General features: G+C 44.9%; 1 protein-coding gene across 3 annotated transcripts in view; it reads left to right on the plus strand.

The window, feature by feature from the left end:
- The window catches only part of ZNF423 (zinc finger protein 423), a 237413-nt gene that overhangs the window by 34997 nt on the left and 186053 nt on the right, over positions 1–16363 (plus strand). For 2 of the 3 annotated variants that reach the window (XM_075510663.1, XM_075510658.1), the window contains exon 2: positions 8875–8934. The exons of the other annotated variant lie outside the window; for it this stretch is intronic. In XM_075510663.1, coding sequence (XP_075366778.1) covers positions 8875–8934 — 60 coding nt within the window. The remainder of the gene's footprint in view (positions 1–8874; positions 8935–16363) is intronic. 3 annotated transcript variants of the gene reach the window in all.

Below are 16363 nucleotides of genomic sequence, written 5' to 3' on the forward strand. Positions count from 1 at the left end.
AAACCTGGGGAGCCTAAAAAAGGATGTTCCCCATGCCAGCCATTGCTGGGACGGTTTTGCACCAGCGTGCCAGGAAAATGTGGTTCTCGTGCGGGGCTGAGGTGCTGCTGCTGTGGGTCTCGTATGTAGCACAGAGCAGGGGGCTCCTTGGCCAGGTGCCTCTTCCAGGGCAACCTCTGAATTCCTGAGCTTTTTGCAGATTAATTACCATGTATTGCAATTAAAAGGAAAAAAACCCCACCCTGCCCTCTGGGGATTAACCTTCAATGACAAGCTGTAAGAACCGTCAGTTAAGAGTATTGATCCCAAATCTATAATGTAAAGTAATGAAATGGGGTGTCTGCAGGCCCAGTTTTAAGAACTATAAGCTTAATATATTGCATGTATAAGATGTTGATCTTGAGAGCAACCTGGAACATTGGCTGCATTTTATTACACCATACACTCGTATTTATTTACATAATAGATTTTGATGTGAAATATCTGTCTCCAGTGAAGTCTGTGAATTAGAAACACAAAAACTAAATATGAGCACTGGGAATAAATATACTCTGGCTTGTGAGTCAGGTGTGCAGTCCGTGGGAAGGGCTGTGATTAGCCATTATGTATGTCCTACGGTCTTTCTTGTCTTACAGAGATGAGATTTTTATTTACAATGATCCCGTGCTCCAGTTGCAGTTACATTAAGTTTTGCCGTAGTGTTTGAAGAGGCAGGCCCGTTAGCTGCGCACAGATTTACTGTGCGAGTTTAAGCTAATGGATACTTATCAGGCAGGCTGTATTTGGTGATCGTCCATCATTTGCTCATTAAACAGTGTATCTAAGTGATTCTCATTTCCTCCCTGCCATGTCTGGAAAGGAGGAAACTAGACACATTACGATGGAATATTAATGTCCTGGAGGATTTAGCCACCCATAATTAGATCTCCTTTGCATAAACCTACTAGTGCTACCTTATTTTGTTGTTTGTTTTGTTCTCCTTAATCACCTTCATGTCTTTTTCTGTTCCTAACTATCTGGGTTTTTTTCAGTTTTCCTTTGTAATTATGTCCCATTTGTCTCATCCTTCTTCCTTTTTTCTTTTTTTTTTTCCTTCTTTTTTTCTTTTCCCTGACCTAGAGAACACAGCAGTCTGGGTTTCCCCACTCCTCCCTCCTTCACACAAAAAGGCTGACTTTGCCAGCAAAACCCACAGTCTCTGCCAAGCCCTGTTACTGACTTTGGAGAAAAGCAGCTAGAGAAGTTGTGCGAATTTAGGCTCTGAACTAGCTAAATAAGCCGTGTCAGTAAACCCTCTTGTCTTATTCCCTGGCCTGCTGGCCCATGAAAGGACTAATATATAACGGTCCTATTTAAGGTGGAAAAAACCCTCCTGGCCGAGGGCCACCGATGGCTGAATCGGCCGTCCACTGGGGAGAGAACAGGGAGGCGGATCTGGGGCTGCGAGCGATTGTGCCGAGGGCCACGCGTGGCTCCTGTGGGGGATCCCAGGGTTAGGGCATGGGCGAGGAACGCGCCATCGCCTCTCTGGGGATGCCCTGGTGCCCCAGTGCTCCTTTCCACCAACCACCGGGGAAACAATGGCAAAGTGTTACTAAAGCTTAATGGAAATGATCACGCAAACAAGCAAAATATCTAGTAAATATGGGGAGACCTGGCAGGAATCTTCTTGCCAAGTTGATTTTCCAAGGGGAGAAAATTGGCTCAAATGGCTGGTATAAAGCACACCTGGCTGCTTCCGCCGGGTACCTTTTTGCTCCCCTGAGTGCTGGTACAGAGGCACCAGGGAGATTTCCCTTTCCTTTTAGCTGCAAGGTACGGTAAATGCATCGGGATACGCTCACAGGCACCTCTTCTCAGTACACTGGCAAAGCCCCATAAAACCTCTTGTTTTCCTGCTGAATGTGAAGGTTTCCCTCTGCACACTGGTGGGAGAAAGCCCCAGCCCGTGACAAAGAAGGGCAGCCCGGCTCCCCGCGGGCGGCGTGCCCTGGCTCGGGGCCGGCTCCACGCCCTGCTGTGCTCCCGGCCAGCGGGCCGCAGCTCTGCCGCAGCCGCCGTTCATGTGAAAAACACGTGTGACCGCTTTTCATACTGCTACTTTCCTTCACTGCTCTCCTGCAGAGTTTTGTCTTTTGCAGACTTTTGTCTCACTGATATTAGGAGGTGGAGGATCGAACGGGGAACATCTAAGCAGGAGATAGGGAAAGCCTTAGACTCAGGAGGTGATCTGAACAGAAGGGGCTAGCTGGCTTCTGCTCAAAGTAGCCATTTCCAAACTTTTCTTCTTTTTTTGATGTGTGCCACTGCTAGTTGTGGTAGCAGCTCCCAGTGCTGTGCAGGACTGAACTTCTCTGGGCAGTAAACTGAGTGAGAGCAGAGGTATCCTCCTCCTTCAGTTTGAGGAGCAAGCCTATCCGCACCTCTCCAAAGGACAGACTCTAGATGTGTGTGGAAAATACCAGGCTATTTAAAGTGTAAAGATTGTTAACATCCTTTGTGCTCCTGCCATGCCAAGCAGCTGCAAACTGGCTGATTTACAATCCTCAGTCCACAAAGTTTTGAGCATTCTCAGCTCCCTTTGACTTTGTGGACATGGAAGCTGCTCTGCATTTTGCAGGATTAAGAGCGCTGTATTAAATCCCAGGCTGCAAGTGCTGTGGGATGAGTTGCAGCGGATGAATGGCGGTCGGATGGGGCTATTCTGTGTCCTGTGCTGATTCGGGAGCATGTAATTTCATGTGATGGGAGGGACGGAGCAAGGGCTGGATAGGACGGCACAGAGAGGTGTGCATCTCAAAGCTGGCAAAGAAGCCGAAGATTACGGAAGATCACAGAGCTCTTGCTTGCGAGTACCTACAGCTAGGTCAGGGAAAATACATGATTATTGTGTGACTGGCTTACCATGCGGATTGGTGCTAGAGTATTTCTCTAGAGGGAAAGCTGTGAATCTTGACACGTACATTACAGCTAATACACAGGCATCGGTGAGATTTCCCCAGGTTTATCTGAGAGCGTTCTGTCACCAACAAAATCTGACAAAATCCTCCAAACGAAGAAGCGGCACCAGCATTTTCTGCACTCCAACTATTCTGTACGTGGTGTTTTCAAAGGTTGCTCACGGCTGAGGGAGTGGCCCTGGTCCCGAATGCAGCTCTTGGTATCAGCCCTGATTCGGGATAATTCCCCCATCAGTTGGGGGACTTGCTTGTAGTGCAACAAATTTCTCAGCAGTTTCTCAAACTGTCACAGTTCCTGACATTTTAGTTAGCATACTATGGAGTTTTTCTATTATGGGAAGTGTTAAACTGGTCCTTGTGGTCCTTGAAGCCTGTGCAATAGGATAAGGGAGCATACACATGCCATCTGAATTACTGAGGGGCTGTTGCTCACTTGCAAAGCTTGATTGCATCTAGAAATCAACATTTGGTTCAGAAGCGTCTTACTTTGATAAGGTTAACTTCTTTCCTGGGAGTGATAAAGTGTTAAATAAGCACTGTGACTGTGAATGGCGTTCAGGTAATGGTAGCCTCATAAATAGATGTGCTCACTCTTAGGGGAGTGGATGCTGAATCCTTTCAGAAGTTTCTCTGAGCACAAAGAACTGAAATCTTTGAGCCTGCAGCGCTCGTGACCTAGCAATTAAATAAGCATCCCTGGAGAACATCTGAGACGGGCGGGCAAAATGCAAATATTTGGGGTGTGTGGGAGTGCTGTATTGTGATGTTGCCATTGCCCACAGTTTCTCCCCACGTCGACCCTGTCCTTGTTCTGACTTTTGCATCTGGGTCCCACAATCAGTTGGAGCAGAACAGAGGTCTTCTCCAGGCATGACAGCAGTGAGTCCTCCTGTGCTGGGGCAGAATGGGGAGTGGAAGCAGACATGTGTCCTGCTGCTGCCAGCGATGTCCTCCCTGCACCAGGCCAGGGGTGAGCAGCGCACAAAGTTGCTGAACTTTTGAGTTGACTATCAACAAGATTTTCTATGCTGCCAGACCAGGGCTATTTTCAAGTCAAACCCAGCCTTCCTGAAGGGTTTCAGCTTCATAGATGCCCCCGGATTTCACCAAAGGCACGGCTGTTGTACCAGCCACGCTTGTGGGTGAGTTTCCTATAACTGTCTCATAATTATCACCCTGAAGCATGCAGCTAAAAGAGTGTCTCTGTTTTTTATTTCCAGTATTTTACCTCTGTGCGCAGGCAAATACTATGGACCATTTACAAAAGAGAAGAAAAAAATGTTAATGCTTTAAAAATAGAAATATAGTGCTGTGAGTGTTGATATCAAGGTTTAGTACTTGACTTTTCTTGTACTGTTTCTTGCCCATCTTTTTTTCTAATCAACTGCATAGTGAATTTGGCACTGGGAGACATGCGTACCCTCTCTGTCGGTGCAGTGTGTTGCACCTTGGGTGCCGTTCTGTCAATGACACATAGAGCAGAGTGGGACTGAACTTCTGTCCTCTTGCTGTATTGTCTCTGTATTACTGAAGGAGTAAAAATATGCTTTTCCAAAGCATTTTAAAATGATCGATCAGATGGAGAGAGCAGAGACAAGAGTAAGAGTGTAATTACATACCAACTTCTGTGGTTGCAACCATGGCTTAATGTGCAGGCACACAACGTAATTTGGGCAGAAAATGAGGTGAGTTTGTGAAGGAAAACAGGAAGTATCCAATAAAAACATGTGAAGTGTACTTGTGAACGTTCTGCCCAAAGCTTAACATCAGTGATTTTGGGTGTCTTCATTTTCAATGCCCAGTGTGAAATGCCTCCAAAATTTCATGAAATGCTGAGCCTTCACCATTATGTCACCAAGGACTGCCGTAAAGTAGTTAGAGCTGATACAAGATCTCTAGTTGCTTTATAAAATCTCGGCTCTCCATCTTAAACTGTACTGCTGTTTCCTGTGGTATTCCCAAGCTGCAGAGCGTTTCAGGTACGTGGGTGGCTCCTGCCCATGCTGAACATCAGCGACGTGGGCTTTTGTGTCCACACATTCAGAGTGTTTAACTAGCACAGATGGAAGTGTCTAGTCCGTGACTTCAGTAGTTATGATTGTGGCTGGTGTGTCTCAGAAAACTTATTTTCCCGCTAATGAAACAGGAATTATTTTACTGTGCGATGTATCTTGGAAGTGATTGTGTTGAATGCTTCGTACCTTTTCACTGGCTTTTTTGCCCATTACCACTACTTAAATAATAGCATCCACAAAGTGAACATTAATGCACACTGGTCACTTGAGTCAACCTAGATTTCAAGGAATGATGAGAAAAATATTAAGAAACTGAAACTTTAACTGAAAAGTCAACTTAAGTGAATTACTCCCTGGCTAATATTACAGACTAAGGGTTTTTTTTTTTTCACTTGGTTCTCAGTAGCGAGAGCTGGAAATCCCTTCACAGCTGTAGCAGCCAGATCTGTTCTGGACCCACTCTGCCCTCCCGGGGAGGGTTGGCCGAGCCCTAAGGCAGCCCCCCAGGGCATCTGTCCCCAAATGGGTGTCTGTGGGACTCTGCTCACCTCCACGCACAGCGTCATGTACCCACGTCACCCACCAGCCCAGGAAAGCTCCTCCTGCTTCCCCGTGAGTCCAGCAACAGCCATGTGCAACTGAGGGCAAATTTTAGCTGCAACTGCTTGGATGTCGAAGTTGAGTTTAGGAGGAAGAAACTGATTATCTTTCCCTCTGACTTCTGTGGCTTCTGCTCATTGCTGAGGCTGAGGTAAAGCCAGCAGTGACACCACTTCAAATGCCAGCTCCTTAAATAACAATTTATATCCAGAAGATAAAGGTGGCCACGGAGGAACCTCTCAGCTCTTGGTTTTATGCCCATTATGGACAGGGAGCAGAAGCATGGTGGAGTTAAGTGTCTCCCTACAATTACACTTGGTGCCTGTGACAAAGCCTGATCACCTATTTGTTTTGCTTCAGCCTGACAGACACCCTTCCCCTCCAAACCTCTGGGGCTTCTTAATTACAGTGGTGTATAGACCCAATCTTTCTTCTGGATGCTTTTGCCCCTTGTTTCTCTGTGCCCGCTGCCTAGCTTAGTGGGTGGATGGGCGGGCAGGTGAGGATCAAGTGCTCGGGTCAGGGCTCCCGACTGGCCGTCACTGTGACCATGCCACTCCATAAAACCACCTAACATCGGTCCTGAACAGTGGTCATGTCCTGCCTGGACATGTTTGGGTAGCCCCAGCCAGCACCACGGCAAACAGCGTGGGGTCCTGGCTCCCTTCTGGCAGTGCCCCCGCCCCCTGCTCGCTGTCTGAGGGGACAATTTGACATGCTGTCCTGCTGCCCAAGAGAAACATCAGTCCGATACAGCAATACCTCTTGCAGTAGGCTTGGCTGTTACTTTTGCTTATGGTTGATCCTATGAAAGATGATGTTTGCTTAAAAAATTAAAAAAGAAAAAAAAAGAAAAAAAAAAGGGGGAACAGTGGTGTGAGCAGCAGCTGCAGGGAGATGTGTCTGTGTCTAAGCTCAGGAGGCTCCATCCGACCAGCCTCCTCCTGACATGGAGGTGCAGCACTGTCAGCTATGTGGTGGGTCTGTGCCAATAGGGGGGAGAACCTGAAACCAGGACTGCAATAATATAAAGTGAATTTAAGTGCCGTCGTCTTCACATATATGTTCTCTGTCCCCTTTTCAGTCATTAGGGAGCAAAGCAAATTAATGCCAACAGAGGCTGACTCAAACCTTTGCCCTCATTTAAGGGATTCCAAAAAACGTGGGTTTTGTTACGTGCTGCAGCCAGCTGCCCTACAGCAGCTCAAGGACTAGAGCAGTCTCCGGTGTTTAACCAACATGAAAGGCAGTGTGTTGCTAAAATTGCCGATGACCAGTGCTGATCCTGTATACTTCTACTTGACTAGGACTGAATTTATTGCCTTTATGTATTTTTAGCAGACTGATTTTTTTTTTCCACGTCTCTTTCCAAGATAAAATGTAAAGAAATGAAAAAACATCAGCATAGAAGTAGTAATATAAAAAACTGTCCAAGCACGACAACCAAAAAGCAGTCAAGGATAAAATAAAACTAAAACATTCCACTTGTCTGTTTTGAGTAAGGTACATGAATTGCTAACTTAGCTTATTTAGTTTTGGAGCAGAAACCTCCCAATTTATGTAGTTTTTGATGTTAAAACAGGAGATATGTTTGTGTAAGAGTGAAATCGTATTTAGGATAACTATGTCCAGAGTTTTTCTATTAAGCAATGGCTCAAAATGGGAACAAGATGGTGGTTTACAGAACACAAAATGGTAGGTGAGCCCCTAGGAGAGAGCATGCGTAAGCCAAGCCTGCTCTGCCACCATCAGCAAATAGTACCGATAATGGTGTCAATAAGCTTATAGCTTTGTATCTTGTTTTTCCTCTATCATTCTGGAATGTAGTATTATGTGACATGGCCTTTATGTTAACATAGACTTTTTGGAAAGAGAATAACTGTGTCTCAAGTACGATTTTTCAAAGGAAGTGGCCAAATTCCATGCTCCTCCATTAGTAATCCTGCAGACTAACAGGACCGGAGCTGTGCCCTTCTGTGGAGTACGCATTTGTTTATGGTCTGAACATAAAATAAAAATTTGTGAAGGCATTGTCAATGTAAATTATCTTCTCTGTTCCTAATGCCACATGATGTCACCACTGACATCAACCTGATAGATAAGCTTATAGGATGCCAGAATTCCTTACTGGATTGAAAAAAAAAAAAGGGGGGGGAGGGGGAGCATAAAATCAAGAATCTTGTGATGAAAATGTAAATACTCAATGTTAGTAATCACTGGAGCAGGTTCCAGGGCCTGGGCATACAGGTCCTATCTGGTCAATAGGGGCTGTGCTTGTGGCTTTGCAATATGGTTTGGATTTCAGTTGCAGAATTATGCATAATTTGTATTTGAATCCAACATAATTTAGATAAAAGGGTTAGAGATTGTTCAGTGTGTGGAGTAAATACTTTTCATCAGGCAATAAAGACCCATGATTTCAATTTGTTTGGTGTCACGGCGACAGAGGAGGCAGGTGAAGATGATCAACTTTTGCAATTAAAAAGAAGAATTTCCGCGGTTACCACTTTCAAATGCCCAGTCTGACATTAGTAAAACTGCCATTGATTTCAGTAACAGCAGGATTGGGCTCTTTTTTAGCCTGCTGCTTGTCAGTTGATCTCTTAGTTATTTTTAAGAATGTAAGAATCAAATGACATTTTATAATTCTTAACAGGCAGAAAGTTACAGATACGTCACTTGCAAGTGCTGAGCACCTGGCTCTGACAGCTTTCACATCAGCAAGCCTTAAATGCAGTTATTTACAACTACCATATTACAGAACATGGTTGCACATGATAAAAGTATTTTTTAACTCTGAACTCTGAAAAAACTTAAGATATCACTCGGTTCTGAATATGGTTAATATGTTAGTATGTTAAGATGACAGAAGCCAGGCAATTTTCCCTTCATAGGACAGTTCTTTACTATGATCTGTTACAGCATACATTTCAAAAACAACCTCTACATTTACAATGGCAATTTTGCACCTGCAAGTTGTTGTGAATGTACAAAATTTCAAATACGAATACTTAGCAGCTAGTGATATTTAAACCTCTATTAAAATTTCACAGGAACTTACTGTTACCTGTTCAGGAAGAAACTGCAAACAGAAATCCCATATTTAGGTTAAAATGTAGGGAAAATCTCTTTACTAAATTTCCACCTCATGAATTATTTTATAGAAAGCAGTAAGTTCTTTTTCACCAGTGCAGAAGTCTGTTTTAATACTTAATGTCATAGTGGACCTAGTTTTCTGACAGCTTTGCTTTCCAGTTGGTTTGTTTTAGCAATCACAACTTATTTTTGTTCTTTTTCAGTTGAAGAGGGTGAATCTTCAGATTTTGCTTTGACCTGGGACTCATCAGTGACTCAATCAGGTAAATATTTTAGGTTCTTCTGATTGCAAAAACTGCCAGAAAGCTGCCAGGCTTTTTACAGGAACTGTATTTTCTATGTCACATTCCTGTCTCAAATCCAAGACTACCCACTGCAACACAATTTTTATATCAGTTCCATATGGTCAATAAAATCTATTACATACAGAGACTAATATACTCTTATCCTCCAGAGAGCCATTCTTTCTTCTTGTGGGCATACTGAAATGGGTTGTGATTTCTCCAGTATAACCACTTTGAAGTTTTCTGCAATGGGCACTGTTGCACATTCATTCCAATCTAATTACATAAAAGCTGCTTTAATAGGAATTTTAAACCTCGGTCTCAACTGGAATGTGTGTATTTCTCCTCTCAGAGGAAATTGGAAAGTACTGTCAGGGCTGGAGAATAAAAGTGGTACATCGCCATGGCAGAAAGATTTAACATTTGAACCAGCTTTTGGTCTGCTTGGTAGTAATAACACTTAAACGTGTGTCCGGGTCTTGTTCATCTGTGTTACATTGATAATTTGAGTAAAAAGAGGCTCAAGAAGCTGAACAGGATAAAGCAAGTTTGTCTGTAGTTGTGTAATATGTACTGGTAACACAAACCTGAGGGTAAATGTCAGATTGGTTTGCATTTAAAGTAATTAGCCACATCTCAGTCACTGTTTGTGCCCTGTGTAAAGATATTTTACTGTCTATTATGTCTTTAACATTTATGACATTCTCAGAATATTTCTGATTTTGAAGCCAATAAGCCTATTTCTGTCCTCGTACTGGACTGTGCGATGATGGTGTTCTCTTACAAGCTCAGCAGCGATGTGAAAACAGCTCAGAAACTGAGCAGTAATATGAAAATTAACAATGGTGCTGCATTCCTGGTTAGCATGGGTTTTATAAGAGTCATGGGGAGACTGGCTCACAGGAGACTTTTCTTACTGAAGTCAGCATCTAGCTGGTCTTGAAGGCATAAACTGCCTTTGTGTGGCACTTTGTGACATTTCGCTTTGTACCAACGGCACTCTCAGTTGTGCTGGGTGCATCTTCTCTGGGCACTACGGCTGTTTTGAATGGTTTGTGTTTTCACTAGTCTTTGATAGCAAATATTGCTGCTGCTGCTGCAAACCTCCAGCTGCGATGTCGAAGGCCCCTTTGTGCCTGGAGCTAACGGTGCATGAAAAGAGCGCTCGCTGGCTCTCTTGCTTGACCTTCGTCTCAAACAGCAGTGGAGTGGAGTTACCGGTGTTATCTATCACAAGTCTTGAATCGTATTAAATTTAACACAGGCTGAGGTTCAAAACAGCAACAACAACAACAAAAATAATTTCTGTGCGGAGCAGGAGTTAATTTGGGATTTCTGGATGGTATTGGTGACTATGCTGTAAGTAAAAGACAGCCTGTGAAAGGCTTTTCCCTAATTAGTTGAGTCTCCTCCATTTTTCTTCATTTACTCCCATAATTACAGCTCTCATTCAAGACGTCGGATGTGGGATAAAATGTATTGTATCAGTGATTTATGGCAGCTTAAGGAAAATGTGTGCTAATTGGGGGATTTTCCTCTTAATATGTTTAGTAGCTACAGATGTCAATCTCGCATGTGTATAAAGATGCAATACAGTATCCTATCAAGACAGGGCGCAGTGCGTGGGACAGAGATTGCAGGCTGGAATATGACTGAGGAACTACATAGAAAAAGCTTAAAAAGCCCTAGTACATGGTGGCGCGGCTGCATGGAGTCGCTGGCTCTTGTGTGGTGTGCCTCCAAAGCTATATTCAGTAACTAAAACCAGTCCCTCAGTCCCAGTGTGCGAGACTTTCATTATGTTCTTTTATGATCTTCCTGTTTGCATTAGCTCCAGTAGTGTGATGTTGAAGTTCAATAAAGGGTGAAAAAACACGCTTCAACTTCTCATTTCATGCCCCTTCCTTCCCTGGCCCAAAATGACAAAATTGCCTCCCCTTCCTTGACCCCTCCAACACAAAAAAACCCAAAAGGCCAAACCCGGGACTTGTTAACTCTGAAACATTTGCCAGATGTTTCAAATTAACATATTTCTCTCCCTTCTTCTCCTGTATGTGTTTGTACATCTCTGTGTGTGTGCAAACACATACAAAGCGACTTCTGAAAAATTCTGTTGGCACTCTGTGCAGCTGCTGCGGGCCGAGGGAGCAGCGATCCCAGGGTGGTGTGGTACGTAGGGACAGCAAAAGCAGGTAGAATGTAATTTTTTAACTTTTTTTTTTTTTTAATACTAGCAAAATATTAATATAGGTGCAGTTGTGGGGAGAGAAGGTGTTTTTGCTGCTATATCTTATTTTGTTCATCAAACCAGTAGAAACTATACTGGAATTCTTTTTTGTGAGTACAAGTTGAATCTGCAGTCATGGGGCTTGTCAAGGTAGCTGTGACAGCTGTCTGTCCCCAGGTAAGGTGTAAGTGTTTGTAGGTGCAGGGCAAGACATGTCAAACACTGGGGGCCAAGCTCTGCGTCTCATGGTGGGCTCCTCTGCTACTGAAGTGTACCGAAGGCGCACGGCTTGTGCATCCCTGACCGGACCCTGGCACCGGGCGAGGGGCTGCTCGTGGGAGCTGCTTAGTGCAGCTCATGGAAATTTGGCAGTCGATACATTGGCAACAGAAGTCCTGCACTCAGATGGGTCTGTTCGGTGATGGCTTAGCACAGGGCACCATCCTTTTTCCTATGGTAGAGTATGTGCGCAAGTTGTCTGCTCTGGCTTAACTGCTCATTCCTGGTAAAACCCACGAAGGTGAAATGCTTCGCAGGAATCCAACCCTTGGCATAGTTGCACTGAGGAATTTATTCAAATACTTTAAATACAACTAGACATAGTTTTATAATTTAATTTTTTTTATGACCACAACTTAAAGGCTGTAGGTATTAACCTAGAGAATCAGGAAAATGTATAAGGAGGCAGAGGCTGCCCTCATGCCAGGGTAAATAATCTGGGTCTCCACCAGCCCTGTCTAACAATGGGCATATAGCGAATTTCCTTCCTCTTCAGGTCTTGTAAACATTTTTTTCCTTAATGTAAAAGGAAGAAAAAAAGCTTTTCCTTTCCTCTCTTAATCTGAGGACTTAACTTGCTGTTAAATAGCAGGTCAGTAGTGTTTTGCCGTGTAAGAGGCAAAGACGTTTTCTGTCCCAGAGGAAGAGCGCAGCTGAGTACTCCTTCCCCCTGCTTTTCCCTCTTAACAGCACGTGCAGCCCTTGAAGCCTGTCCGTCTCACTCCGAAAGCGTCAGAGAGGGTGGGCTGGGCAGGGCTGCCGGGGGGCCAGGCAAGCGCCCGCCTCCGCTTTGCAAAAGCGTTTGCTGCTGCTTCGAAGCCAAGAGGAAAATAAGATTCAGTATTTGCAAAGCAAGGGTCCAGCCAGACAATGCTGCATTGCTGTTGTAATACATCACAAGAGTATTATCTTGAGGAGCAACAAGGGACATTTTAAAGAAATAAAAAGTCTTACTAAATATATAGAGAATTTAAGGCATTTTAAAGACCTATTAAAGCATTTTACATGGGGGTTGCTGGGGAGTTTCTCATTAGGCTGGCTGTGAGGCCCTGGGGAATCTTGGCTGAATTGTCTGGGGCAAAGAGAGCAGATTCTGTCTTCTCCTTAGGAGCCTGCAAACCTAAAAGCCTGATTTTTTGTGTCTGCTTTTGAGGTAACTGAAGGTATCTTATTTTTGTATGCAGCTACGAGTTATGATAGTGATCGAGAAAGAGTTTGGGAAATAGGGGACTGTGGACCTGTAGCCTGAGTGTTGGGGAGAAAGGGAACCGGGTATGTCTCTGTGCGCATGTGTTTGCAGAACACGGGGGGTTCTTTGCAGTGTTTGCAACTGGAAGGGCCTCTCCAATGCCAGCACCCAACCATCCATTAGCACACAACATTAGTATCATTCAATTATAACATTCCAGAAATCATGAAAATGAATTACAGGTTGGCATTCCCCCCTTTCCCCATTAGCTCCAGATTTCCTGTTCCTGCCTCTGAGCTGGCTGCAGCAGCTGGGCACGCGTGTGAGGGACGTGTTAACAAAGCGCAGCATGGGGAAAAAAAACCTACAACATTTTAGGACGCAGACATTTGATGTTTTGCCATTAAGAGTTCTCCCACGTGCTTGTTTTATACAGTACGCTACTTTGGATTTTTAGTTGCTTTCCGCAATTTCTTTTAAAGTTTCCCTCCTTTAAGGTGGAAAAAAAGAAAAGAAAAGGGGAAGCAGCAGCTTTTGAGAAATGAACCACAAAATAAAGAAAACCACCCTGTGGTTACTCCTTTTTGCCCTCTCTTCTGCTTTGCATGGTGTCTCCCAGCTATGTAAATCACAATTTTCACTTGGTATCTTCAGAGGAGGAACATCTTGACGCAGTTCGGAGACTTATTTTCACTCCGGGCTACCAGAGCCCGTGCCAGGGCGTTTTTAGTGCTGTCTCTGCTGCTCAGGGATCTCCCTGCCTGTTCCCTCCTGGCTGTTCCCTGTGCTGTGCTCCACCATCGGTCTTCTGATCCTGGCGCTGCTGCTGTCTGCTCCCCAAGTGTTGAGGGTTTCTGTTCTCTTCTAACTGCTTTGTAGGGTTGGGTTTAATTTTGGCTGCCAAAAGAGCAAAACAGATGAGAAAGCCGGGGTCTCATGAATCAAACAGAGACTTGCCCCTGCAAGTATTCATGCGTTAACTTTTTCCCTGTTTCTGTTTATTCAGATAAGCTACAGCAAATGTCTTCTCCTTCCTCACGCTTCCTCTTTTGGAGGCCTGTTTTGGCCACACAAAGTTTGTTGTCCCTCAGCCTTCCTGCAGCACCCTGGGCTTGCACGCCTCAGCATGGTCCACTGCCCGGTGCCCACCAAGGCCACCATCCTTGCAGGACGCCATCGCCTGTGGTCTCACAGTACCCAGGGCTGTCTCTGCCCGTGTCCCCCTGGCAGCTCCCACAGAACCCCTGCTGGTCCTGCTCCAGCCGCACGACCTGCTGGGCATGGGCTGTGTCAGGAGTAAGTCAGGAAGGTCCAGATGAGAGAGACTGCCCTCCCATAGACACCAAGCTCTTTTTCTTTATTTCTACATATATCGTATTTTGTCTTATTTAACTTGTAAATGGAAGAACAGTGACAAAAACCCTCCCGAACACCTTCGACATGAAATTCTGGGATCTCTGCTGCAGAGCATTGAAAAGGTCGGTCGCAATTCAGTGGGCATTAGAAACCTGTTATCTTGCCCATCCTGAGTGCCTTCACAAGCTCAGACATCTTCTAAAAGCTGAATTCATTAGTAAATCAATATGAGAAGATTCTGATTACAGTGCGTAAGGATTTCCAAAGAAATAAACCTTTGAACTTAGCAAAGAACGTAAGAGACTTTGATAACTTTCTTAGTTGAATATTTTTTCAATATACTATGAAATGTTTGATCTCAACTGGTTGGCTTTCTTACGTTGCTTTTAAAAACAGCATCCTTGTCTCTGCATGGACCTGCAGCATGCAGCCAGTCAGTATAGTCTGAGGTTCTCAAAATTTTAAATACCTGCTTTGGAAGCAGCCAAAACCCAAATAAATACAAACTAGAAATAAAGCTAGGGAGGTTTGTAGCTCTGGCTGCTGCATTACTCATTTATTCTAAATTGAACTTTTATTTTCCTGGGTAATGTGTGGGTTTTTATGATGTACATGCGTAACATGGTTATGTGTCCTTTCAGAAGAGAAAAAAAAATTAATTCTCCTTTCCTAATTATAAAATTTAATTTTTAACTTCAATCTTTTACTTCTAAATACTAATTTATCTTTTTTTTTTTTTTTTTTTAAAGAAAGTACTTTTGCTAGTGTTTTCTCAAACAGAAGGTGAAGTGATAGTACATGATACTCAGATAATGTGGTGGGGTGAACATCCAAGACAGATGTAAGAGTTTTGGAGCCGGGATAATATAAGAAGAAACAATACGAGTAATTATAAACCCTTCCCAGATTACTCTGTTCCACAGAATCACAGAATCGTTTAGGTTGGAAAAGACCTTTAAGATCGAGTCCAACCGTTAACCTAGCACTGCCACGTCCACCACTAAACCATGTCCCTAAGCACCACATCTACACGATGTTTGTAGGAGCTCGCAGCACAACCCTGCGTCTGCAGGTGCGAGGGCTTCCTGGGAGCAGGTCTCGGCGCCCAGCGCTCCCGGGCTGGCAGGAAGGGGGATGTGGCGCTGCCAGAGGCGGCTGTTGGCTGGAGTGACTGGGGGTCCCTGGGGGTCCCTGAGGCCTGACCGACATCCCACGGCTGTAGCACCTCCAGGGAAAGGAGGATTATAAAAAATGAGATTCCTCGCCGCGTGTGGCGCGGCGCAGCACCGACACGCGCATCTGTCATGGAAACAGCCGCCCCACAAATCCGCCGAGGCATCTCTGGTGGTGCGGCGCCATAGGTGTTCCCCTCTTGTTTGGGGAGGGAGTCTCCGGCAAGAAGGAGCGATCTTCAGATGTGAACACAGCATGGGTGTTAGTATTTAAATTAGAAGCACACACCTGTGTATTATGGCATTTCCTAGAAAAGACTTACTATTAAAAATGTTAATTGGGAAAATTATAGCGATAGCACAGAGGAGGAGAATTAATTTCCATGGTAAAAGAGGCAAGGAAAGAAAAGCTCATTTCGAAGCGAGCTATTGAGTGCTCCCCCTACCCCACCATCCACCCGTTCCCAGGCTTTTTAAAGACAGCGTCTGCTGGAAAGCCAGTCTGCTTAAGAGAAGCTGAGCAAATGTGGTGTATCGCAGCGTGTCGTTGGTGTTGCTGAGCTTCACAGTACCTAAAGCCAGCCCCCCTAAATTGCTACAAGCAACATCTGTAAAGGGGAGGATTTCTGCAGGCTGAGGGGTCACAGCCCCTGCCTGTCCATGGCAAGGGGCCGTGGACTCGTGTGCACTGGGATGCCAGCAGTGCATTGGGACTGGCGATGGGCAGCCAAATCTGGGCGTATCTCTGGGCTCATCGGGTTAACCTCATCTGAAGACTTGTGAGCTTGGTGTATCTGCTGGCATGGGGCCGCCCTGGGTTGGGGGATGTTCCCATAGGGTCTTCTGGCAGGGGCATCTCGCCAGAAATACAAATACACCATCAGCGTGGACGGTTGCACATGTGAGTGTATCCTTCTGGGGCTGCCAGGGGACATCCTCCACGGGGTCGTGTCCCCATCTTGCCAGCAACATTTTTTTCTCTGCAACAAATTTGCTTTTTATTTTTAAAGGTGTGTGCTTGTTGGCGCTTTATCTGCTGGGGGGCTGTAACGCTGTGTTTCATTTCCTTGCGCTGACTGAAGGAAGTCATTCACCTTCGTGGGTGGACCCTCAGGCGCAGCCTTCCTGCCTCTCCATCCCTTGCTTGCGTTCAGGTCTCCTGTGGGTATGAACATCCCAGTGAAG

The sequence above is a fragment of the Mycteria americana genome, chromosome 8 (genome assembly GCF_035582795.1).
Source record: "Mycteria americana isolate JAX WOST 10 ecotype Jacksonville Zoo and Gardens chromosome 8, USCA_MyAme_1.0, whole genome shotgun sequence".
Taxonomy (NCBI): Eukaryota; Metazoa; Chordata; class Aves; order Ciconiiformes; family Ciconiidae; genus Mycteria; species Mycteria americana.